This window comes from Microtus pennsylvanicus, chromosome 11 (genome assembly GCF_037038515.1).
Source record: "Microtus pennsylvanicus isolate mMicPen1 chromosome 11, mMicPen1.hap1, whole genome shotgun sequence".
NCBI classification, from domain to species: domain Eukaryota; kingdom Metazoa; phylum Chordata; class Mammalia; order Rodentia; family Cricetidae; genus Microtus; species Microtus pennsylvanicus.
In genome coordinates, this window is record NC_134589.1 from 89,880,247 (window position 1) to 89,903,475 (window position 23,229).

At 55.6% G+C, this 23,229-nt stretch overlaps 5 protein-coding genes across 6 annotated transcripts; 3 read left to right on the forward strand and 2 right to left on the reverse strand.

Annotated features, from left to right (window-relative positions):
• Positions 1 to 26: 26 nt before the first annotated feature.
• Metrn (meteorin, glial cell differentiation regulator) lies at positions 27 to 2,282 on the forward strand. The gene is made up of 4 exons (XM_075941463.1): positions 27 to 265; positions 465 to 865; positions 1,686 to 1,745; positions 1,828 to 2,282. Exons 1-4 carry the CDS (start codon positions 168 to 170, stop codon positions 2,142 to 2,144), a joined length of 876 nt encoding a protein of 291 aa, XP_075797578.1. The 5' UTR covers positions 27 to 167; the 3' UTR covers positions 2,145 to 2,282.
• A 123-nt stretch (positions 2,283 to 2,405) lies between these two features.
• Positions 2,406 to 6,535, forward strand: Antkmt (adenine nucleotide translocase lysine methyltransferase). Of its 2 annotated transcripts, XM_075941465.1 has the most exons (5): positions 2,406 to 5,031; positions 5,387 to 5,491; positions 5,574 to 5,714; positions 6,060 to 6,110; positions 6,263 to 6,535. In XM_075941465.1, the coding sequence occupies exons 1-5, from the start codon at positions 4,870 to 4,872 to the stop codon at positions 6,491 to 6,493; spliced, it is 690 nt and encodes a 229-aa protein (XP_075797580.1). In that variant the 5' UTR covers positions 2,406 to 4,869; the 3' UTR covers positions 6,494 to 6,535. The 2 variants fall into 2 exon arrangements, with proteins under 2 accessions (XP_075797580.1, XP_075797581.1); XM_075941466.1 differs by lacking the exon at positions 6,060 to 6,110.
• Positions 6,536 to 6,577: 42 nt separating this feature from the next.
• On the reverse strand, positions 6,578 to 10,080 carry Ccdc78 (coiled-coil domain containing 78). The gene is made up of 13 exons (XM_075941467.1): positions 10,018 to 10,080; positions 9,690 to 9,806; positions 9,521 to 9,607; positions 9,175 to 9,291; positions 8,792 to 8,883; positions 8,624 to 8,702; positions 8,411 to 8,536; positions 7,973 to 8,148; positions 7,765 to 7,846; positions 7,529 to 7,608; positions 7,002 to 7,068; positions 6,830 to 6,930; positions 6,578 to 6,741 (listed from the first exon to the last, which is right to left on the reverse strand). The coding sequence occupies exons 1-13, from the start codon at positions 10,075 to 10,077 to the stop codon at positions 6,630 to 6,632; spliced, it is 1,296 nt and encodes a 431-aa protein (XP_075797582.1). The 5' UTR covers positions 10,078 to 10,080; the 3' UTR covers positions 6,578 to 6,629.
• Positions 9,929 to 13,323, forward strand: Haghl (hydroxyacylglutathione hydrolase like). Its single transcript, XM_075941464.1, has 8 exons — positions 9,929 to 11,211; positions 11,499 to 11,563; positions 11,646 to 11,763; positions 11,850 to 11,958; positions 12,039 to 12,142; positions 12,321 to 12,422; positions 12,612 to 12,691; positions 13,016 to 13,323. The coding sequence occupies exons 1-8, from the start codon at positions 11,107 to 11,109 to the stop codon at positions 13,182 to 13,184; spliced, it is 852 nt and encodes a 283-aa protein (XP_075797579.1). The 5' UTR covers positions 9,929 to 11,106; the 3' UTR covers positions 13,185 to 13,323.
• Positions 13,324 to 13,454: 131 nt separating this feature from the next.
• On the reverse strand, positions 13,455 to 21,941 carry Ciao3 (cytosolic iron-sulfur assembly component 3). The gene is made up of 11 exons (XM_075941462.1): positions 21,806 to 21,941; positions 20,596 to 20,691; positions 19,267 to 19,410; positions 18,867 to 18,999; positions 17,102 to 17,236; positions 16,635 to 16,753; positions 15,852 to 15,981; positions 15,437 to 15,509; positions 15,006 to 15,143; positions 14,412 to 14,569; positions 13,455 to 14,266 (listed from the first exon to the last, which is right to left on the reverse strand). The coding sequence occupies exons 1-11, from the start codon at positions 21,869 to 21,871 to the stop codon at positions 14,028 to 14,030; spliced, it is 1,431 nt and encodes a 476-aa protein (XP_075797577.1). The 5' UTR covers positions 21,872 to 21,941; the 3' UTR covers positions 13,455 to 14,027.
• Positions 21,942 to 23,229: the final 1,288 nt, after the last annotated feature.

Genomic DNA, 23,229 nt, shown 5'->3' on the forward strand with positions numbered 1-23,229 from the left:
AGAGCAAAGGCCCCGCCCCTCTAGTCCGGGGAGCTCAAAGGGGTTTGCGCAGAGGGGTCGCCGGTTGTGGGGACGCGCCGGGCCTGGCGGCCGCACCGCGAGCTACTCGCGCTGCGGCCCCGACCCTCCCGGGGCAGCAGCCCGAGGTCCCGGCGCGTCCCCGAACCATGCCGGTAGCCGTGCTTCTCTGCGCGCTATGCTGCGGCCTCCTGGCCGTCTCTGCTCGTGCCGGTTACTCCGAGGACCGCTGCAGCTGGAGGGGCAGGTACGGTCCCCAGGAGGGATTGTGGGGAGGGTTTTTTTCATCTTGTATTGGGGGCCTCCCTCCCACTGGGAACTGAGGTGGCACAGACCTCAACGTCCTGTTCCACAGAGTGGACGCAGGTGTTGATAGCTGCGGGAAAGGGGGTGAGCCGCCTAGGAGAACAAGGGCCACCCGCCTGAGAACCACCGTCTGTCCTCAGTGGCTTGACCCAGGAGCCCGGCAGCGTGGGGCAGCTGACCCTGGATTGTACTAAGGGCGCTGTCGAGTGGCTGTACCCAGCCGGGGCGCTGCGCTTGACCCTGGACAGCCCCGATCCGGGCATGCGGCCCAGCATCGTCTGTCTGCGCCCAACGCGGCCCTTCGCTGGTGCCCAGGTCTTCGCTGAACGGATGGGCGGCAACCTAGAGTTGCTACTGGCCGAGGGCCCAGACCTGGCTGGCGGCCGCTGCATGCGATGGGGTCCCCGCGAGCGCCGGGCCCTTTTCCTGCAGGCCACACCACACCGCGACATCAGCCGCAGAGTTGCTGCCTTTCGTTTTGAGCTGCATGAGGACCAGCGTGCAGAAATGCCTCCCCAGGCCCAAGGTCCTGGTGTAGATGGTGAGTGACCAGACTGACTGAGGAGAAGTTTGGTGTCTGGAAGTGGCGTTCTAACCAGGCCTTGACACCCCGCTGCACAGAGGGTCCATCCATAGCTTGACAGAGACCATTCTGTTGGAGAGTGGCTTCCAGGTCATAGGGAGGTGGATTGGGAGTGCTTCTTCCTTTTCCTCCTCCCCAGGGTTCATTTTAGGGAAAGAGCAAGAGGGAGCAAATGCTGGAGAGGCCAGCCTTGGGCCTCTGGTGTCTGGAGGGTTGGGGGAAGGGGTGTACTGGGGTAGAATCAAAGCCTATGGCCAGAGCTGTCCAGGGCTCCCTGGCCTGGTGGTGACCTTCCTCCCCTCCCCCAGCCCAGCCAACAAAAGTCCAGTGTGCCTCTTCGTCACCATGGAGACGCCTGCCCTGCCTCCCTGCAGGGCACCAGGCCCAGTGCTTTGCTCTTCTGAATCTTGCAGCCTGACCCTGCAGGGGATGGCTCTCTCACTGTTCTGTCCTAGCTGGGGAACCCCAGAACCAGAGTTCACCAGTCTGTCGTGCCACCCTAGCTGGGCTTGGGAGGCAGCTCTGAGAGGTCATAGAATGTTGTTTGGCATTGGTATGGGTTTACGAGATGGGTGTGCAAGAATGTGCGTGAGGCACCGAGGTGTCCGCCAGTAGGCATGTGCCTGCAGGGTGCACCATGACTCCTGCTGTCTTCAGGCTGTACGGTTGCTGGGAGAAGGGTTTAACCACCAGTTCTGGAGCCTTTGCCTGCTGGGAGGAGCTGTGGGCTTGTGCTGAGAGAGCACAAGCCTGGCTGATGACCTGCCTTGCATGCTAGGTGCTTGCAGGCCCTGCAGTGATGCCGAGCTCCTTCTGGCTGCATGCACCAGTGACTTCGGTGAGTATTCCTGTTGTGGGGGAGCTTAGAGTCTGGCCCACATCCCCACATGCCCACCACTAGCCCCCGTGTCTCTTCACAGTGATACATGGAACCATCCATGGGGTCACCCATGACATGGAGCTGCAAGAATCAGTCATCACTGTGGTGGCCACCCGTGTCATCCGCCAGACACTGCCCCTGTTCCAGGAAGAGGGCTCCGAGGGCCTGGGCCAGACCTCCATTCGTACCCCGTTGCGCTGCGGTGTGCGTCCTGGCCCAGGCTCCTTCCTTTTCATGGGCTGGAGCCGATTTGGTGAAGCCTGGCTGGGCTGTGCTCCCCGCTTCCAAGAGTTCAGCCGTGTCTATACAGCTGCCCTTACAGCCCACCTCAACCCATGTGAGGTAGCACTGGACTGAGAGACCTGGGAGCAAGTCCCCGCCAGACCTTCCGCTGGGAATGGGGTACTGGGGAGGGGTGGTAGGAAGGGTGTGGCTCAGACAGCATCCTGGTACCCGCAGTGAGTTGATAGAATACTAAATAACTGGATGACACCAGCCACTGTAGACTTGGTCTTCTGTGACACACCCAGCTCTGCTCCGGCCTCCCTTTACTTGCTCTCCCCTCTGTTGCCCTCCTAGCCCTTCTTCGCCTGCCTGCCCTGTTGACCCGGCTGACCAATGAATCTGTTTTCCTCTAATCTAGGGTGCTCCTGGGGCTGAGTGCAGAAGTGCTGAAAATCTCAAGACTTGGGCTACTTGGGGTTTTTTAGGTGGCCTGGGGGGCAAGCAGACAGACATCACTTCCCGCTCTGCATGAGGTCCGTTAGGGAGGAGTGCTGTAGTCTGGCGATGTGCCATTCCCTTCCATGGTCGTTGTGAGCCATACAGTCATCCTTGGCCTGGTCCCGCCCTTGGGGAAGAATGAGCCCCTCTGTCCGGAGGCCCCTGCGACGTGCTGAGCATCCAGACATGGCAAAGCGCCTGCAGGGTGTGGGGTCTCCATTGCAGGATCCCGCTTGTTCGTTTCCGGCGGGATAAGTGCACAATGGGGTCTCTAAGGACTGCTTCCCGCCACTGGCCCCATTGTTGCCATCCCTGCCTTCCTCCTGGGCCTCTTTATTTTGTAAAGGGCTAGTGAGACCCTGGACAGACAAAGCCTGTGGCCTGAAAGCCCTTTAGTGAGGTGTGCACTAGGTTTCTCAGGCTCCAAACAAGCACATTCCTGCCACTTCTCTCTCATGGCTCTGAGAAACTGCTTCAGCTCCAGTGCTGAGTGGAGTGGAGTGGGGGTCCAGAAATGGCTTTCTGTCCTTGCATGCCCTCCCTTTCAAGGCTTTCATCCATCATCAGTCCCAGTGGGCTATTCATTCTTTGGTAGGAAACAGGCTGGGAGAGGGGCAAGGCTGGGCAGGGACCAGACATATGGTTCCTTGCTCCAGACTGTGCCAGTTGAAGTTACCTGGTGGTGACACACCCTATGTAGGCCCTGGAATGGCTACCTTGGAATGCTTATAGGCAGAGAGCTTAAATCACACCTGTGTATTCTGGGGGTGGGCAGAGAGCGTGCCACCAGTACTTAGCCTGCCTACTTATGGAGTGGGAGGGGCGATGAGGGCAAGAGATCGCTCCTGGAGAGCAGGTGATGCCATTTTCTTCCACCATCTGCCTCAGAACTGGCTTCCTGCTACTTGCTCTCATTTCCCCAAACTCCATGAAGTGCTAAGGGCTTACCCTGGCACCTTTCCATCTGTGTGTAGGGGAAGACTGGGCCAGTGGCCTCATGTTTGCTCCAGGGATCAAGTGATGAAGACCCCCAAAGTGGAAGCAGGGATGGGGGAGTGGTGTGTGGGAGCAGGTGGACTAAAATCACAGGAGCTAGCCTGGGAAAACCTGTGTGGACCAGAGGACTGGGGGGTGGGGGGCTCTGTGTGGGTGCCAGTGTCAGGTAGAGTTGCCAGTGCTTTTCTGGGCGCTTTAGGCAGGAGCAGTAGACAAGAATAGCTGTGCTCAAGCAACCCTGTCTAGAATTCAGTGTGTGGGAGGGGGAGGGCCACGCTCCAGTTCTCCCAGTGGCCAGATTCTGAGCTGGGTAGAGCAGAGCCTCTCTCCACAGACTATGCATACTCCTGCTGTCTTGGGACACCTGTCCTCCAGATTGTTTTGGAGGAAAACACTGCACCTGGGGGACAGGGTGGTGGTCTTGGGCACGCTCAGTTTGGAAGTCATCACAGTCTCTACTAGAGATAGTTGAGGAGAATCAGGCCAGGACTGCATAGATCAAGGAGGAACTGACATTTATGGCCATTTGGCTTTAATGTGGGTGGTCGGGGTCGGACAGATTGACTCAAGACTCTATATGTTTCCATGCAGGGCTTTACTAGGAGTTACTCAACCCTTTATTTTTGAAGGAAGGAGATCTTCCGGGCTCCTGGGCTGTCTTTCACCCCAGGCTGGGCCAGCTGCCAGCACCCAGCCTCTCACATCCGGCCCCCTCCCTCCACACTCACTAGAGAGCCTACATCTGTCTGTATCTACCCGCCCCTCTTCTTCGACCCCAGAACACCCTCTATTTTCCTCCTAATTGTCGTCACTGTCGGAGTGAGTGGAAGGATGTCCTCAGTGGGTTGTTTATGGGTGTTTGGTAGGCTTTCGGAAAGCCTTGGTCAGCAGAATCCACAAGAGAATGACTTCCAGTTACAGTGGCCTTGGTTTTAACAAGAACTTCCAGAACAGTATGGCCTCGGGGATCCAGACCAGAGATTCCATATAGTTGTCTGCAGGGTAGACCCAGAGGCTAGCCGCTGTAGATCCTGGACCGTAGACCCACGAGGGGCAAACTCTCTACGGGTCGCCTATCGCCTGGGTCATTGGGACTCGATTACCATCACCCGGAACCCACGGGAGGGGCCACGCCCGGTTGGGCGGGGAAGAATGAGCGACGGACGGGCGGACGGTCCCCCTCCACTTCCGGTGTTTGAAACTGGCTTCTACTTAGATTTAAAGCAATCGTTACCGCGACTGGGTTAGGCGCCGAGCAGAGAGACTACGGCTCAAGCGGCGGTAACCGGGAGGGCAGCCGCCTCCCCTGGCTGGGGGGGTGGGGGCTTGGGAGGGACGGATCTGAATTGCATGTCTCTCAACCATGGATCACGACGACCCGGCCGAGGCATTGACTGCGGTGCGAGAGAGGCGGCCGAGTTTGCTGGAGCTGTTGCAAGTGGCGACAGGCTCCGGGTTGGTTGCCTACACCGTGTGGGCTCTGCTTCTGCAGCCGGGCTTCCGCCGCGTGCCTCTAAAACTTCAGGTGCGACGCGGGACCAAAATTAGTGCGAGATGAATGGGCGGGATTAAGGCTACTGTAGGTGGCTTGTCAAGATGGGCGGGACCAGTTACGGTGAGGAACCATATAGATACACGGAGGTGTGGAACTAATATTATGTTGCAGGGCCTGGGCCTGTCGTCATGACCAAGGGTATATAAATGAAGCTAGGATTGAATTACTGACGGGTTATGGGCAGTGTGTGCCAGGAGGGTGGGTGGGGCGGCACTGGGTGTGGCAGATAGCTAAGGAAGGAAAGCTAGTAGGCACGCAAAGGTCTTCAACTTGGTGCTTCAGTCTGTGCGACTGTAGCCTCAGACCCACCAAATTCCTTTTTCAGGTGCCCTACATTGGTGCGAGTGCCCGACAGGTTGAGCACGTGCTGTCGCTGTTACGAGGCCGCCCTGGAAAAATGGTGGATCTAGGCTCTGGTGATGGCAGGATCGTAAGGCCTGTGTGTCTGTTCGTTGTCCCTCCCATGGTGGCCCCTTCCTTACATCCAGGTCCCACACTCTTGGCTCTCATAGGTGCTGGCGGCTCACCAATGTGGTCTCCGTCCAGCTGTGGGTTATGAGCTGAACCCGTGGCTTGTGGGACTTGCACGGCTGCATGCCTGGAGGGCTGGTTGTTCTGGGAGTGTCTGCTACCATCGGAAGGATCTCTGGAAGGTAACCTATCAAACTTCATTTTTTTTTTTAATTTTATTTTTTTTCTGAGACACAGTCTCTAACCCAGGCTTATCTCAAACTCACTATGTATAGCCCAGGATAACATTGAACTCCTGCCTCTACCTCTTGAGTGCTAGGATTACAGGCCTGCACCATCAGACCTAGTTTATCCGGGGCTTTGTATATGTTTGGCAAGCACTCTACCGACTGAGTCACATTCCTAGCTCCAATACCTTTATCTCCCAGATTTCATGCTCTGAGTGCTATCATACTGATACCTGGGTGGGCTGGAGGCCAGAGCTCCGTGACCCCATGCCTTCCAGCTTCTATCTTTGTTTCCCACAGGTGAGCCTCAGAGACTGTCACAATGTGTCTGTGTTCCTGGCCCCCAGTGTGGTAGGTCTTGGGTCTGCTGTCTTGCTGGGAGGTCAGGGGGCTACAGTCTTGGCTCTTGGCTGTTCTGATGCCTGGAATAGGTTCTGGGCCTACATGGATGGGGCAGCTTTTTCTTACCTGCTCTTGTGCCCCCCTCCCTCCTGTTCTTACAGCTCCCACTGCTGGAGGATAAGCTGCAAAAAGAGCTACCTGCAGGGGCCCGTGTGGTATCTGGACGTTTCCCCCTTCCCACCTGGCAGCCTGTAGCTGTGGTGGGTGAGGGCATGGACAGAGTCTGGGCCTATGATGTCCATGGTGCTGGGCCAGCTGTGTCTTCTTGTGGGGTGCCCATCAAGGCCATACCAGAGTCCAGTTCTACCTCCCTTCCTAGGACTTTAGTTTGACAGGCTGGTTGACTGGATACAATAAAGACTCTGTGGGTTCAATCCTGACTTATCACTCCATGGGATAGGGTTTGCAGCAGATGCCATGTTGGCTGTGAAGAGGTTTGATTTGTGCTGCCTCTGGGAGACTAGCTAGCTAGTGACTCTGGGTCCTTGGGCGTCGGGGCCTAGAGGAAGGCATAGCTTCTACTCCCTGGGGATCTCCTGTCTTCACCAGCTTCCTCAGTCTCTGGATTTCCTGCTTGTACCTGATTGGGATGATCAGACCAATCACTTGTGTGGCCATGGGTTCTTTCCCTTCCACCTAGACCAGGGCCCTGGGTCATACCAGCTTACCTGCCCAAGTGCTGGTCCACATACTCCTGTAACTCAGAAAGCTGCTGTTCCGCCATGGTGGCCCGGACCATCAGCTGTGCCCGCTCTCGTTCTAGCTCTACCTGGTGGAGGAATGAGCCATGAGCCAGGGCAAGGTGTAGGGAGGGGGTCCCCATCCTTCCTTGCCTACTACCTGGGTGTCCTGGGAGAAGTCCCGCAACTTCTGCTGGATTTGGGACCAGGATGTAGTATCGCGGGCCCTGTGAAGGGAGGAGGGCAGGAGGAGCAGTTTCCAAGGTAGGCATAATATGTGCTGTGTGGTGTTAGGACATTATAGCACTACCTGGGGCCCTGGAGCATCAGTACCAGCAGAACACTCTGGCCGGCTCAGTGACTCCAGTCTACTAGGTGCCTCCCCCAGTCCCTGGGAGATGATGTCTCAAGAGATTATAGAGCTGGTATAGAAGCCCAAATCCAGGGCTGGACATGTCATCAGACTTCGCTTCCACCAAACCCAAGTTTCACCTATCAGATGCTTAACAAAGTAGCCATCCAATTTTCCTATGATTACCAGTGTCCCCCATACAAACAGAGTCCAAGGGATAGGAGAATCCCAGCCAGCAGCAAGGGTTGGCAGAATCAGTGAAGGATGTGCAGCTTCTGGCTCTGTCTGCCTGACTCCTAGACCTCCCTCCCATATACCAACAGGAGGGCACTCACAGTGGCTGTGACCTTCCTTCCTTAGAAGTTGCACCAGGTCTTTTCTCGGGGCACAGTAGCAGTGTCCTGTATCGGCCATACTGTAAAAGCACATGGTGGGGTCCCTTGATTGACTGAACAAAGCCAACCGCTCCAAAGGCTCTGAGCTTGGGATGAGGTCTGGGGGGAGTGCAGGGGCTCTGGACTTCAAGGCAGTTTCAGGCAGCAGGGACAGGGCACCTGGGCCCCAGCCTTACCTCATGCTCCCTTTGGTGGCTGAGTTCAGTGGCCCAGTGCATGGATGATGGCTCCAGGTTGATGGCTGTTGCAAAAGTAGCCCTGGGAGTACCACGTGCCCTGTTGGGATCTATGTGCGCCTAGGACTGCTTCTGTGGCATGCTGAGCCACAGTGCAGCTCTTATGGGGCCACCTCACCCCGGGTGCCTAGGACAGGGTGGAGCCCACCTGCAGGTGGATAGTAGCAGCTCCTGCCTCCGGCTCAGATCCACCAGGCGCTTGCGGTAGGTCCGGGCCGCTTGGGCCAGCTGTTGTTCTCTGCTCCGGTGTGCGGCCCGAATGTCCTGCAGAGTGGCCTCCAGGAACATCTGAAGGGCTGCCTGACCTGTACTGTTGGTGGTCTCCTGGAGGAGATTGGATAGGATGGAGCTAGGATTGGGGCTCGCTTTGGATTAGGTTAGGCAGTCAAACTGTAGGAGCTGGGCTTGAGTTGGGTAGGCTGGCACTTGACTGGACTCAACCTCACCTCTTACCCCAGCTGACTGTGCAAGGACCTGGCACCACAAAGTTCCCCATAACTGCCTGCCCAGAACGCCCAGGCCAGGCTCACATTCCTCAAGACTCAGAGGCCATTCCGACTGCCACAGAACCTGACAAAGTGCTCACCACTGTCTCTTTGGCATAGCGCTGCAGCCGGACAGCATACTCCTCATTCAACTTCTTCAGCTGCAATTGCAGCTGAGCATTCTCAGCTTCAGCCTGCCGGAGCTGATCCTGACAGGTTGACAGCACCTGGGACATACAAAGGGCTCTGGCTCTCTTTGTAGGACACCCTCCTGCTAGATCTTGAGGTTCATAGGGTGGGCAAAAAACCCTCACCATTGCTTGGGCAGCCAGCCGCTGATCAGCTGCCCTGGCTTCCTCTTGGGCTCTCTGCAACTGCCAGCCTAGGACTGCCCTGTGGACACAGTACAGGCACAGCTAGGCCAGGGCTTGTGACCTTGTAGGCCACTGGGCACTGCTTGTTCTAGGCGAGGTGAAACTCACACTCGTGTCTCCAGTGCCTGCTGTCTGACTCTGTGATGCTCCAGGACCAAATTCAACTCTCCCTGCAGCTTCTGCTGGTGAACAAAAGCTGGCTGTGTGAGAGACAGCAAACTCTGGAACCCCCTACTCCCCCCCCGCCCCCGTGCTAGGTGGCTGTGTACTCACATTGCTCAGGGTCTCAGGCTCAGAGAGTCTGTCTTGCTTGAGCTGCACCTTTATGGTTAGAAGGTAGAAGGGAAGCAAAGGGAGGGGAGGGGAGGGAGGGGACAGCAGATACTTGTTTCACTGCCCCTGTGGAGGTGCCCAGCCCAGCTCTCTACGTGTTCATGGTGATCTGGACTCTGTTGTAGGTGACACATTCAGGCGTGGGCTTCTCCACTGACCTCTTGTGGTGGCACCTTGTGTTGCCCCGGACTGGCTGCTGGTTGGACTCCATGTCCCCGGCAGTCACCATTTCCATGCAGTTCTAGCTCTAGCACCCGACTTTCCAGTCGAAGAACCTGTGGACATCAAGGGTGAGCAGGGCTATTTGCTGGACCACTGCAGGAGGCTGGTATTTATGTAGGAGCATATGCACAGGGCCAGGTAAAAGCCCACAAAGTGCATGTTTATTCCCGGGCACCTGAACCCCTTAGTGGTGCTTGTCCTGGGGGCACACTCTGTTCCTGGATGCGCACTCTGTTCCTGCATGCACCCAGGCTGACACACAGAGCTTGCTTGGCTACTCACTTCCCTCTTCAGCTCGAAGACTTCAGCTTCATGCTGCTCACGAAGGCGATGGGTTGCAATCTGAAGGTCAACCAGCTCCTTGGAAATCTGTGGGTAACCAGGGCGAGGGATGCTGCCAGTGGCTTTGTGGGCTCCCTGTTCTTACAGAACCCCACAGCCCCACATTTACCTGCAACCGCTGCTTCTCACTCAGCTCTGGATCTGTCTGATACTCTCCCTCCAGGCCGGTAGCCCAGGCGGGCTGTCCAGAAACTCTTGGCAGCCAATCCTCAGTTCCTGGAACAACCTGGGAAGGCATACACACACACACACACATTTAGGTGGGTCTCCAGCCCGGGCTGTGGACCCCACTCTTATAGAAGCATGACGTTTCTCTTGAACAAGGTCAGCTCCTTCCCTAGGCAGGAACAGACACGAGATCCAGGGACTTCTTCCCTTCTGGTCTGTGAAGGAAAGGAAGGACCCCAAGGCAACATCCGTGTCCTGGAAAGACTCACGTTCTCTGTGACTTGAAGTGGGGCACCTGGCTTGGGGCCTGAGGCTGCCACATACTCCATAGTGGAGAGGAATCCTGGCTAGGGATCTGTCTGATCGTGGCCTGCTTCCTGGCTGTTGCTGTGAGTGTTGCCAAGGCCTCTGTTGATCTTAGAGACTACCCATCCTGCCTACAAGGAAGGGCAAGGCCGTTCAGTGCTCACGAAGAGGGGAGTGCTCAACTCCTTGCACCTTTCACTCCTTCATGGCGGCCCCATGCCATCTGGGAAATACAGAAAGGCAACCAGTTTATTTCAGGCCAGTTGGATCCAGAAGTGCAAGACGACGTCAAGCCTGTACTGCAATTGTGGGCACTATTTGTCTTTATGTGGGATGTTCTGACCTCCTGCAGGGATCTGTAACTCAGACTCTTAACTAGCTTCCTGTGTCAGCAGAACTCACACCAGCAGGTGAACAAACTGGACACACCCGTCTGTCAGAGAGAAGCAGACATAATCAGGGGCAGTAGACCGCACGAACTAGCTCAACCTGGGCACCAGGAAGGATAAGTTGGAAGAGGTGCCCTGTACTGATGCTGGGTTGGAGCACGCTCACCATCCCACACTGGGCTCTATCGGTGCATTCTCTATTGCGCATGCGTAATTCCTCCAGTCGTTTGTCAGGTCTCAGCAGCACTCAGGGTTGCAGCTGGAGAGAGGGGGAGTGTGGTGGGCAGCGGCCACGATCTGTCAGGGACGCTAGACTGGCGGCTTATGTGTGGGTGAGAAGGGAATGAGGTCGACTCAGACCTTGGGGTCTCACTGTAACTGAGAGAGGCGGGGCCTGTGAAGGAAGGCAGAACCAGGGGCGGAGCTAAGAGAAGCCGCATTGCTGTATAACTTTTGGGGGAAGGTGAAGTTGGTACAAGGGGCGCCGGCTGAGTTTTGGATCTGAAGTGAGTCCTCTAAGAAGATCTTGGGCAGCGGAGCAACTCTTTCTTTGTACCCCCAGTGTGTGTGTGTCTGACCCACCTCGTACAGCTCAGGAAAAGGGATTCACTAGACTGGGTTGCCTCTTCTGGAGAAGGTGTGGACTGGCTGAGGTCTGCGACCATGAAGGTCAAAGTCATCCCGGTACTTGAAGACAACTACATGTACCTGATCATAGAGGAGCACACACGGGAGGCAGTGGCTGTGGATGTGGCTGTGCCCAAGAGGGTGAGGGCCGACAAAGGATGTCATCAAGGGATTCCCTGCCACTCTGGTTGGAACAGACCCGACCAGACCCCTATAGTTTTATGTCATTTGATGTATTATCTTTGGGCTCCCCTAAAGTTACAGCTACCTTTGATGTTCCTGGTGCTCCAGTTCTTGTAATTGTCTGCCGATATTTCCCCTAACCCTTGCTGCTCTGAGTCCTGGGGCTGCCTGTAGAACTAAGCCCTGAAACTAGCGTCCCAGTATGGGATGGGTGGCCCACAGCACTACACCTCCATCCTTTCCAGCTGCTGGAGATTGCAGGCCGCGAGGGGGTGTCTCTGACCACGGTGCTGACCACCCATCATCACTGGTGAGTAGAGGGTATGTGCGCAGGCCTAAGGCATGTTCCTTCCCTAGCACCCCGACTTGACCAGGCCCCTGCACTTTCACAGGGACCACACACGTGGAAATGCAGAGCTGGTGCACCTGCAGCCAGGACTGGCGGTCATGGGAGCAGATGAGCGCATCTGTGCACTAACCCGCAGGCTGGCACATGGGGAGGAGCTTCAGGTAAGTATGCACCCAGAGGGGGTGGGGAGGGTCCTGACCTGGGCCTGCCTACCAGTCCTCACAGGTCCAATGCCTCACCATCGCAGTTTGGGGCCATCCACGTGCGATGCCTCTTGACGCCAGGCCACACCTCTGGCCACATGTGCTACTTCCTGTGGGAGGATGAATGCCTGGACCCACCAGCCCTCTTCTCTGGTACCTTGCAGCCTGGACTTACCCACTTATGCAATTCCGCTGTGCCCTCCCTACCCCTTCTGACCCTCTTTCCTCCCTAGGGGATGCTCTGTCAGTGGCAGGCTGTGGCTGGCATCTGGAGGACACTGCCCAGCAGATGTACCAGAGCTTGACCAAGACCCTAGGCACCCTACCACCCCAGACGGTGAGAGAGCCTTCTGTGGGGTTCACATGCTTGGTACTGGAGTTTTCCCTGGTACAACCTATGCTTCTATGCCTGTCCTGCTTTGGTAAAGTTGATATGGATGCTAGGTTAGGGGTGCGTGCCTGGCCCTCCCTCGGTTTGGAGCTATCTATGTTCACTGAGCTCCCTCTTCTTACAGAAGGTGTTCTGTGGTCATGAGCATACGCTGAGCAATCTTGAATTTGCACAGAAGGTGGAGCCCTGCAACAACCATGTGCGAGCTAAGCTGTCCTGGGCCCAGGTGCATCCATTTCTGGCTCCAAAACAGGGGTGGGGGTGGTAGTCTTTCTGAAGTTTGGGGGAAGTCGTGGAGAGTCAGAATGACACCTCTGCTGGCTCCAGCTGGCTGGAGACCTGTCACCTACCCTAGTCTCCCTGTGGCTGGTTGGCTGTTGGCCCAGCGGTGACCAGGGGCCTGTGCTCTTTGCAGAAGAGGGACGATGATGACATACCTACCGTGCCTTCGACACTGGGCGAGGAGCTCTTGTACAACCCTTTCCTGAGGGTGACGTAAGTATGGCTGTGCCCTGGGCTTTTCTGTGGTGGGGCCTGAGCCATACCAGTGGGTGGGGCAGCCTCAAGAGGCTATGCACACTGCCAGCCGGAGTCTCCCCATGGAGTAGTCTCAGGACTAGCCTGGCATCCTTGGGGCCTCTTTGGCAGTCATTTGGGTAGTTAGTAGTATCTGGGGACTATTTATTGAGCTGAATGTCCCTGGCACCAGGGAAGGGCATTTGTTAAGGGCCCTCTTCCTTCCATCCACTGCCCTGCTGGGCCCCACCCCTATGGGCAGCTGGCCAGCCCCACAATTCCCCAGCATACTCTTCCCTGCAGAGAGGATCCAGTTCGTGAGTTCACAGGCCAGGTGGCACCAGCCCAGGTCCTGGAGGTGCTCTGCAGGGAGCGAGCACGCTTCCAGCTCGCTCTGGAGCCACCACAGCCCCAGGTTCGGGCACTCCTGGCCTTGCAGTGGGGACTTCTGAGTGCACCCCAGGAAAAATGAGCCCTGGGTGGAGCCTGCTTGTCTCCATACCCCTTCCCCTGACCTCAGGCTGACTGGAACCCTGGCCTCCAGAACATTCCTCTGAGGCCCTGCCACCTTGCTCTGAAGAACCAACAAATGGTGCTTTCCTTCTCTCTACCGCTCATGGGGCCACACATCGGAATCTCTGAAGGGGCTGTTGTGGGCCCTGAGACATACATGTCCCGGGGACCGAGAAGGGTGAATAAAACTTGGCAAGGCCCATAGTGGTGCCAGACACACAGCAGATGCTTCCAGAGTTGCAGACCTGTTTATTAGTGGTGAGGCTGGGTGAGAGCCAAGCTCAGTGAGACTCAACTACGGTTCTCACGGCCATACAGGCTTGGTGCTGACAGACTGTCCAGACAGCAAGGCCCTGGCGAACAGGCAGGTGCCCCACTAGGTTCCGGTTTGACACCCGCCCTATACACTGTAGCTTCAGGGGTTAGCCACAGAAAGGAAACCTCTCATACGCAGGCTATTATAGCCAGAGGACAGGGCAGGGAATATGCCCATGGCCCTGAGCCAGCAGAAGAGATTCTGGAACCTCATTGAACCTTTAGCCTCCTCGGCTTCCCAATCCTGCCTGCAGTCCCTCTCTGCAGAGCTCAGTGTGGAGTGGGAAGTGCACGGGCCATAGGCAACACTACCAACCAGAGGCACGCAGGTCATGTGCTTAAGGACCCCTGTGCAGCACAGAATCCAATACATCCTTGTAGCTCTCCTCGAGTTCTGAAGCTCTCTGGTGTCTTCTCTGTTGCTGATACCCACGTGGTCTCTGGGAGTCTTGGAGTTGGCCCCTGGGGCTCACATTCTCGAGGCCTCCTACCACCTGATGCTGAAGCCTGAGTTGGTCTTCTCCACGGCGTGGTATTGCGTGTGCAGCAAGCGGCTGGCCTGCTCGGAGCCCTCACCTTGCAGCCAATGCTGGTACAGCTCCTGGACCCCAGGGGCATCTTCGGGTGCCTCATTCCTCACCATGCTGTACAGTCTTTCCACTTGCTCAAGGAGCTCCCTGCCTTGCATATCTGGAGCCTTGAGCTGGCCCCCTCCATTCAAGCAGCCTGGGACAGAGTACAGGGCATGGTGGTGGAAAGTCAGGGTGAGCTCCCTGACCCCAGGTGTGGAAAGGGGACAGGACCCCCTCCTGTCCAACCCCTTCCACCTCCCACTGGTGGCAGGCTGCTGTGCTATGCTATGAGGAACTACCTGAAGGGCAGGCCATGACTTCCACATAATGGTAGGGACAGCGGCCTCGTTTCAGTTTCTGCACAAGGTTCTGGATGTTGCGGAAGCCGTAGGCCACAGCAAATCGCAACAGTACCTGGCCTTCCCTCTTCAGGGTCACCTCCTGGAAGTCCTTGTTCCTGAAAGTGTAGGAGCGGGCTTGGGAAACCTCACATTGCCATGCAAACCTGTCCCTGTCCAGGTGCAGAAGTCTTCTGGGATTCAGCACACAACCATATGGCTCTGCCCTCTTTTGCTTGCAGGCAGGGAAGGGATGATGGAGAAGGGGATACAGCTTGTATCCCTGGGCCCACCAGGTAACCTCACCCCAACCTTGATCTCCCTAACTAGCACAGGGCAGCCATGAAGCCCAGCAAGGAATGACAGCCCAGCCCACAGGGGCTGTCCCCACACTAGGCTCCTGCTGGTCCTTGCATATATCGCCCAGGCTCAGGACCACTACTGAGGAGACTGAGGCGAGTACTCACGCCTCACGCTCATAAGAGGGGGCCCACTTGTGCGAAGGGATCCAGGGGTCTTTCCCCCCAGGCTCACTTCAGTGCCTGCCCTGCTAACCTCATGGGCTGGTAGGTAACTTCCGTCACATGGATTCCAAAGAGCTCTTGGGCCGCGTGCCGGAACACATGCTCCAGGTAGCCTCCTGAGCCGCCACCTCGATGGCTGGTGGGCTCCTCAGCAGACACACTACTGGTTCTGGGAGAGGGGCGGGTCAGTGCAGGAGGCTGGGGCTCAATACAGTTGAAGTCCCTTGTAGTCAGACCTTAAGAACTGTTCTTATGGTGGCCCTGGGAAGCTCAGATGGCTTCGAGAGCAGGCTCTGCTTTGACACTCTAACTCAGCCACTCTTGGGCCCCAGCCAGGCTGTGGGGAGGTCTGGAGTCGACCAGAAGGCAGCCTGGGTAGAAAGGAGGGGACGAGACACTGCCCCACCCCACAGGCAGCATCTGATCCCAAATAAAGGTTCTTAGTTCCCACCACCAACTCACAAGCCATCCAGGGGCACAGGCTCCAGCTCCACGAGTGAGACGCCTTCTTCCTCCAGCAGCCTAAAGACTTCTCCTGCAGAGGACACAGCTCATGCTCTAGTTGGTCTCAGAATGCCAAGCTGTCTGTGTCCCCAGAGGGACACTCACGCCAGCTTGTGTTGGGATGGCGAGTCCAGTCAGCCTCTTCAGACCCATTGGAAGGCATTCCTGCCTGGAGCATTGCAAAGAGAGCCGGGGAGACCTTGCCTGCCCTCAAGACTCATTTCTGAACTAGCAAGGATGCGATACTGGGGTTCCATTGATCAAAGGACCCTGGGCGGCACTGCGGGAAGCCCCTGCTGTCTACTGGACTCCAGTGCTTGGCTTGAGGGGAGCCCTGAGACCACAGAGGCAGAGATCTGCAGGGTGGCTGTACCTGTTGTTAGGACACAGTCCACATCACGGGTCTGGTACTCCTGGTTGAAGAAGTCAGGTCTGGACGCTTCTAGCTTTTTGTCATAGCAGGGCATCACAGTCACATGGTAGATCTTGTCTGGAGTCAGATGCTACAGAGAGAGCACCAAAAGCTTCAGTCCCATCTGAACCAAGCTCGGAAGTGGCCACCCTGTGACCAGGCCATACATTATCTCCTGCTTCTGTCCCTACCAGCCAGTGGCAGCAGAGGAGATAGGCTCTCACTGCCTTTGAAAGAATGGACAGGTCACAGTGGAAACAACACAGACTAGAGGGAAATGTGGCCATGCACACGCAGAGGGGACGCACGGGGTTGATGTTAGTGCTCATGGTTTCAGGCACAATGGAAGCCACCTCCTTTCCTCATCCTCCATCAGTGGGTCTCTTCAGGCTGGGTCCCGTGACTCACTGGAAATGACCTCAGGTGAGATCTGATTTGCTCACCCAGCAGCCTGTGGACTGTGCTTCTAGCCCTTGGTCCCCTGCTTCCTAAACGGGGAGTCACGTGAGAAGTGCCTTCATATCAGAAGTGGGGCCCCTGATGCCTAACAAGCTGAGCGAGACTGATATGGGGGCCAAGCTTACTCCACTGGCAGCTACCACTAGGTTTCAGTCACCTCGACACGGCCAGAGGTGCCATGGCCACAGGCAAAGGATCACTGGCCAGCCAGCAGTCCATCTCTCACTCCTGTGTCACAGCAGGCTGCTACACATTATGTTGCCTGGGGATGCCCAGTCCTCTTACCTGTTGCTGGGCAAAGAAGTCCTTGACCAAGGAGCCCATCACCTGCTGTGGGGACCGGGCTGTGCTGATGTAGGGGAGGATAAAGTTGCCATGTGTCTTCTCAGCATAGCAGATCCAGCCTGAGGCAAAGGGAACAAATAGGTCTGGGGTGTGCATGGGGCAGGCCTGGGGGTGGTTCACAAACGGCTCTTCTCCTCTTGGCAGTGACATGACATTCTGGGGGTGGACCGATTCATACAAGAAATTACTGTGGCATTAAAACATTCCTCCCGTCATCCTTGTTACAAGGAAGGCTGGCATCTAGGTGATCACCAATGGGAACTGGTGACTGCAGGTGATGTCCTGGCCTTAGGTACCTCCTAGGTACTGACATTTCCACCCTTCTCCAGATAACCCCTCCCCATCACTCCCATTTTCCTTGACAAGCTGTCAGTCTATCAAGTCCTAACTTGGTGATCTGGATATACCTGGGCAAGCAGAAGCCAGCATGGGCAGGGCCTCTTTGGAGTTCTCTTGCTCCCGGAACCGCCGCACAAACTCTCTCTGGCTCTCCAAGAGGCTGAAGTTCCTAGCGAAGGTGGTATCGAAGACGAAGTGTACCCCTGCAAGGCGATGGAAGGTGAACATGCGCCTTAGCCTTAACCATGGTGAAAACTAGCATCTGACACCTGTGTCCTAAGTGGAGCAGCACTGTAGACCACAGGCCAAGGCAGGGCTCTGCCCCAGTGGTGCCATAGCATATCATCTCTATGGGGACACTAGGAAGCACCAGGCACAGCATCTGCTGTTTAAATGACCCAAGAGCTGTCCAGTGGCCCCACCACTGTCCCCTATACTGAATTCCTAAAGAATGTACTCTCCTTGGCAACATCCTAAATGTGTTTGTCTTTCATTCCAGTAGGGTTTGACCCCTGGATGCTTTCACCTCCTCTGGTCTAACTTATGGTGCATACAGACATCTCTGCCTTATCCACTGGCCTTCTGACAACCACATCCCTCAGGGCTGGGGCCACCTGTATGGCCATATGCACCCCTGCATGGACTGTGCAGATGTGTTTCATCAGCCACTCCATCACTGTGAGATGTGTAGACTTCTGCCTGCCCGCCCTAAGCCAGAAGCTGAAGCTCCTTGAGGACCCCAGTGGAAGACTGTGCTCCTGGCTCTTCAGTCCTCCCTGCGACTGGGAACTGTCCTGGGTGATGAGGGACTGAATGCTCTTCTCTTCTCAGAACCACCTACCCCCATGCTGGCTTTTCTTAGGACCCTGGGGACCACAGCAAGTGTCAGGCCTCATCATACACATGTGTCACACAAGAGCATAGGTGTCCCCTGAGAGACTCCTGGTCACGGTGGACAATAGTTTGCTCCAAACAGACGGGAGCAGCATTCTGGAGAGGTGGCACCATGAATGTCCATGCCCAGTCCCTCCACATCCCCAGGATGGCCTGCTGGGTCACTCTGGTACTCGGACCCCGATAGCGGGGGGCTTTCTAAACACCCATGTCCTTTTCCACCCCAACTCCTGGCACAGAGGTCAGCTAAAGCTGACCCAAGGCAGAACACACAGCTGTGACAACATTGAGAACTAGTTACCAGAGCCAGTGAGATGGCTCAGCAAGGGAAGGTCCTGCTGTCAAACCTGACGACTGAGTTTGATGTCTGCCACCCAAACCAAGTCCTGAAAATGGTCCTGTCACCCACTCATACACACACCTAAATATGTGAACAAATAACTGAAGCTGGGTACAGCAGTGCATATCTGTAATCCAAGTTCTAAGGAAGCTGAGGCAGGAGGATTGTATGTTTGAGGCCAGCCTGCACCACACAGGCAAGCCAGGCCTACAAAGTAAGAGCCTCAAAAACCAAACAACAACAAAAAAAACCCAAACCCAAATCCAAAGGCGGCATGTGCATGTAATTCCAAGCCTTACTGGGTGAAGGTAGGGGAATCAGCTCCAGACCAGTCATCTGAGACCTAGTCTCCAAAACCCAAACACTAACAACAAAACCCAAAAGAATCAAGTAACTATAAAACACCCAAGAACCAAGGTACAAAGTTGGAACTCAGGTGGCTTCTTTCCTAAGCCCGATCTCAACCATCAGAGTGAAACTTCACACTGAAGTCAAACTAGGGAGAGTTGCCCCGACGTTCAGTTCAGGGTGAGTGACATGTGCCTTGGGGGCGGAGACACCAGCCGCCCTCGCTCGCTCTCCGCAGGTTCTGCACCTACCTATTTTTTTGAAGAATGCAGTTAATTTCCTGGCAGTGTCTGAGGGATCCAGCTGAAACCTGGCAGCCAGCGATGCTCTGGCCTGGGGTGAGACGGAAACGACCACCAGCCGCTGCTCACCGGGTGCTGCCACCTGTAACGCCAAAGTCTCTGGCTGTGCAGGCTTCGGACAGAGAGCCAGAGGCCAGCCTCTGTGGTCAGATGCCATCAGCCGCACCACAGTCGGCCGTGTTGACACTGAGAACCCAAAGCCCCAGGTCTAACACTCTAGTGTCAGAGAACACTGACGCAGGAGCCAAAAAACCTAAAGATGCAGGAGTCACGGGAAGCCAGATGGGCGAACCAGGTGAGTCTCCCCTGATGAGGCATGCTGTGGGCTGGGGCTGATCCCACTGCTCACCTTATTAGCATCCAGAACCTTCTGCAGCTCCTCATGACTCTGCTGGGCGATGAGTACTGTCTCTGCGGAGGTGACGCAGCCACTGCACGCCAGGCAGTCATTCAGGGACACCTTGGCCTTTTCCAGCTTCTGGGTTCTTCCATCCTGCAGGTGAGCAGAATCTGGAGCACAGGGGCTTGTGGGGGATGGGCAGGGCAGTCATTCCAAGGGTTTCTCTGTAGCTTTGGAGCCTGTCCTGGATCTAGCTCTTGTAGACCAGGCTGGTCTCGAACTCACAGAGTTCTGCCTGTCTCTGCCCCCGAGTGCTGGGATTAAAGGTGAGTGCCACCACCACCCAGCTCCAAGTAGCCTTTCGACTTCCATTCACATCAGCTACAGGCAGCAGGAGAGACAACTGGGAATTTGTTTGCCACCCACTCTTCATTTTTATTGACTTTCCTTTTTCAGGACAGTAGATTCAACTCAGCCTGAGCCCCTCAACCCTCCCACAGATGCAGGAATGGTCTGAGATAGGGTAGCTGAGCTACAGGGGTCCAAACTGACCAGAGAAGTAAGGCTGGAGGGTTAGAAGTCCCTCGAACTGTTCTCTGAGCCCGTGCTTTGGACCAACACCCCGACCTGAGGTTAACCCACACCAACAGACCCAAGGCCTGGCCGCAGCAGCACCATGAAGATGAGGCCCTTTGTCCTTAAAGCCCAGCACAATGGTGATAAGCTCCTTCCTCTGTCCCTCCATCCCCTTGTTGAGACCCCTTGTTGAGAACCAGGGCCTCCTGGTGCACTGGGGTCTAGCTGGTGCTATCGTGTCACAAGGTCACTGTTGTGGACAAACAGCTGGCCTTCTCTGTCACAGCTGGATCCTGCTCTCCATTGTTCACAGGGCTCCGCACACTCATTCTCCAGACCCATGCTAGGCCCCGCCCCGATTCAGGGTTCTCAGTGCAATGGGGCATGGGATTCCAAAGCAATTCCTTAGAGTACAAAGAGCAGCTAGTCAGGGTTAGTTTTCATTTAAAGGCGGCTTGAGGGGCCAAAACCACAAAGCTACTAGAGGTAGGGGTCAAGGGGAGGTGGGAAAAAATCCACCATCTCCCCAAAAGCGCTCCCTGCCCAGTGCAGAACAGGACAGGCTGGCCGACCTGGGCATCCCTACTCACCCTCCCAGCTCCCCATGGTGACTGTGAGCAGTGAGAAAGCTGGTGAGGTGCAGGGAGTTTCAGGGTAGCCAGATCTGACTGGATGAGGTGTGTTTCAGATCTGCCTCCCAGGACACACACCCCAGCCGCCACCGCCCCCATCAGGGATGCGGTGAGACCTCTGGCTCCTTACTGGGTTCACCTGGAGGTAACTTCCATCATCTTCGATGTGGATCTTGGCTATGCCACTTCCTGGCTTCTTATCCACCTTCACAGGCTTGATGCAGTTCTATGTCAGGAAGAGACCCCAAAACAGGCTCTATTAGGGGAAGGTAACTCTGGAGGATGCTGGGCCTCAGGGCTGGCTGGCTGCTGGCCAGAGTGAGGCTCACCACCAAAGCCAGTTCCATCACCTTCATGATGGAACCACTGAAGCCATGCTGAGCTCTGGCTGCCCACCCTTTCTGTATAAGGTGAAGACAGCATCAAGGTCATTCTCTCTCCAGGTCCAGATCAGTAGGATCTGGTGCTCACTCTGTATGCAAGCTAATGTCTGCAAAAACCCTCGACAAGCCTGTCCTTCCTAGGTCAGACAGTAGCACCACCAGAGACGGTGTCAAGAGGCCATGGCCAGGCAGGAATGCTTTTCTCGGAAACATCTGGAAGTCACCTTCAATCACGGCCACTAATGAAATTTCATGTCTCTCTGCCTCCCCTTAACATCTCCAGACCCTTGGGGCCTTCTAGGAGATGGCCTTCCAGATGTCCAGTCCCAGGCCAGATGCCTCAGATCATCCTGCCTGTGAGGCAGCTGACCTCTCTTCGTGGGACTTGGCTACAGACTACTAGCTCTGGGGACAAAGGAACACCCAGGCAAGCACACCAGGTCTTGTTTTCAGGTGTGGCCGTCTGGACTCCCTTGTATCATCCTCCAGGAAAGGCCAAGAACATTAGTTATGGCTGTGGCCCACGTGGACATCTCACCCATCCCTTCAACATGGTCCCTTCCACTGAGATGAACAAACTGGCTCTGAAAGAGGGTTGGGACGAGAAGTCTAACAGATGTGGAGGCTGTCCAGCCCCAATTGTGTTTCTACATCACAAGCTGGTTTACATACTAGGAACACCCTTTTATGTGACATTAAGCCTTCCTGTCACCCCTAAATACTCCCATAGCTTCTGGAAATCCCTCCTGGACATCTTGGGGTCCAATGGCTAGTTGCCCAGCCCTCCCTGGCCTTAGCTGTCCGTGTCGGTAAGAAGGGAACCAGACTGACTGAGACAGACCCTGGGCCCTGGGTCGGGTCTCGTGCTCCGGAAAGGAGACAGGTGGGAGAGGTTTCCCGCTGCGCACGGCGAGGCCCGGCCCCTCCTCCTGCGCGACTTGCCCAAGGCCGGCCCACCTGAGACGGCCCGATGAAGTCATCCAGGTCGGTCAGCTGTAGTACCCCACTGAAGGGCGACGCCATGACAGCCTCACTGCCGCTGAGCGTCGCACGCGGGTGTCGCAAAATGACACAAATGATAGGACTCTTCCGCCACTCTGCCGGAAAACGCAAGTTCCGGCGCATGCTCATTTTTCTCCATGGGCAAGCTTTGTAAAGGATGCGCGCCCTCTGCTGGCGGCCTTGAGCTTTCAGCCCACCGGACGCAAAACACCAAGTTTGTCAGGGTTCAGTTTTCGCGTGCTTCCCTTGGATTGTGGTGGTGTACAAGGGTAGTATAGGCAAAGAATGCAAAGAATGAAACCCCAGAATCTCTCCCGCAGCACGTAGCGGTGGGGTCCGGGTTTCCTTCAAGCAAGGACCCAGATACATCAGGAGAACATCATATGCAGGAGAGCACAAAATTATCTTTGGTTCACTTTGGAATGGGTTTACCCAAAATGAAATCGACAAGCACTGTTAAGATTTTAAGACAGAGACGGGCGGTGGTGGCGCATGCCTTTAATCCCAACACTCTGGAGGCAGAGGCAGGTGGATCTCTGTGAGTTCGAGGCCAGCCTGGTCTATAGAGCAAGTTACAGAAAGTTCCAAAGCTACGTAGAGAAACTCTGCCCCCTCTTTTTATTTTGGTTTTTCGAGACAGGGTTTCTCTGTGGTTTTGGAGCCTGTCCTGGAACTAGCTTTAAGATAGGAGTGTGGGAGAACATTAACGGAAGCAGGTTCTTGGGCAGGACCAGGTCCTAGAGCAGTTTCTGTTTGGTGAGTGCCCACGTGTGCATTCTAGTCTCTGAAGGAGAGTGATGCAATCTCCCCTTGCCCCCAAACCTTTAAGAACAAGCAGAGTGGAGGGCTGACAGAATGAAAGGATTATCCAAGGCTCACAGCAGATACAGCAGGAAGAGCAGAGTCCTGACGGTCATCTAAACACTGGTGACCCTGAAGACACTACAGGAGTGGGTGTGAATGAAGCCACAAGAGACCACATGTGTGACATCATTTCAGCAAAATGCCCAGAACAGGCAAACCCATAGACCAAAAGTTGGTCTCGGGTGTTGGGGAGAAAGTTTCTGATCAGGGTGGTAACCATCTTCAGAAATTGATGCTTCACATTGTGATGTCTTTTTGTTTTTGTTTTTTTTTTTAATTTTTTAAGGCAGGGTTTCTCTATGTAACAGCCCTGGTTGTCCTGGAACTCACTCTGTAGATCAGGCTGGTCTCAAACTCAGAGATTCACCACCTTCTGCCTTCCCTGTGCTGGGATTAAAGGCATGGGATGCCACGCCTGGCCTTGTGATATCACTAATGTCACCAAAATGTCCATTAGAATGTTTACAATCAGGCTGAGGAGATGACCGTGAAAACAATAGGAATTACATTTGACC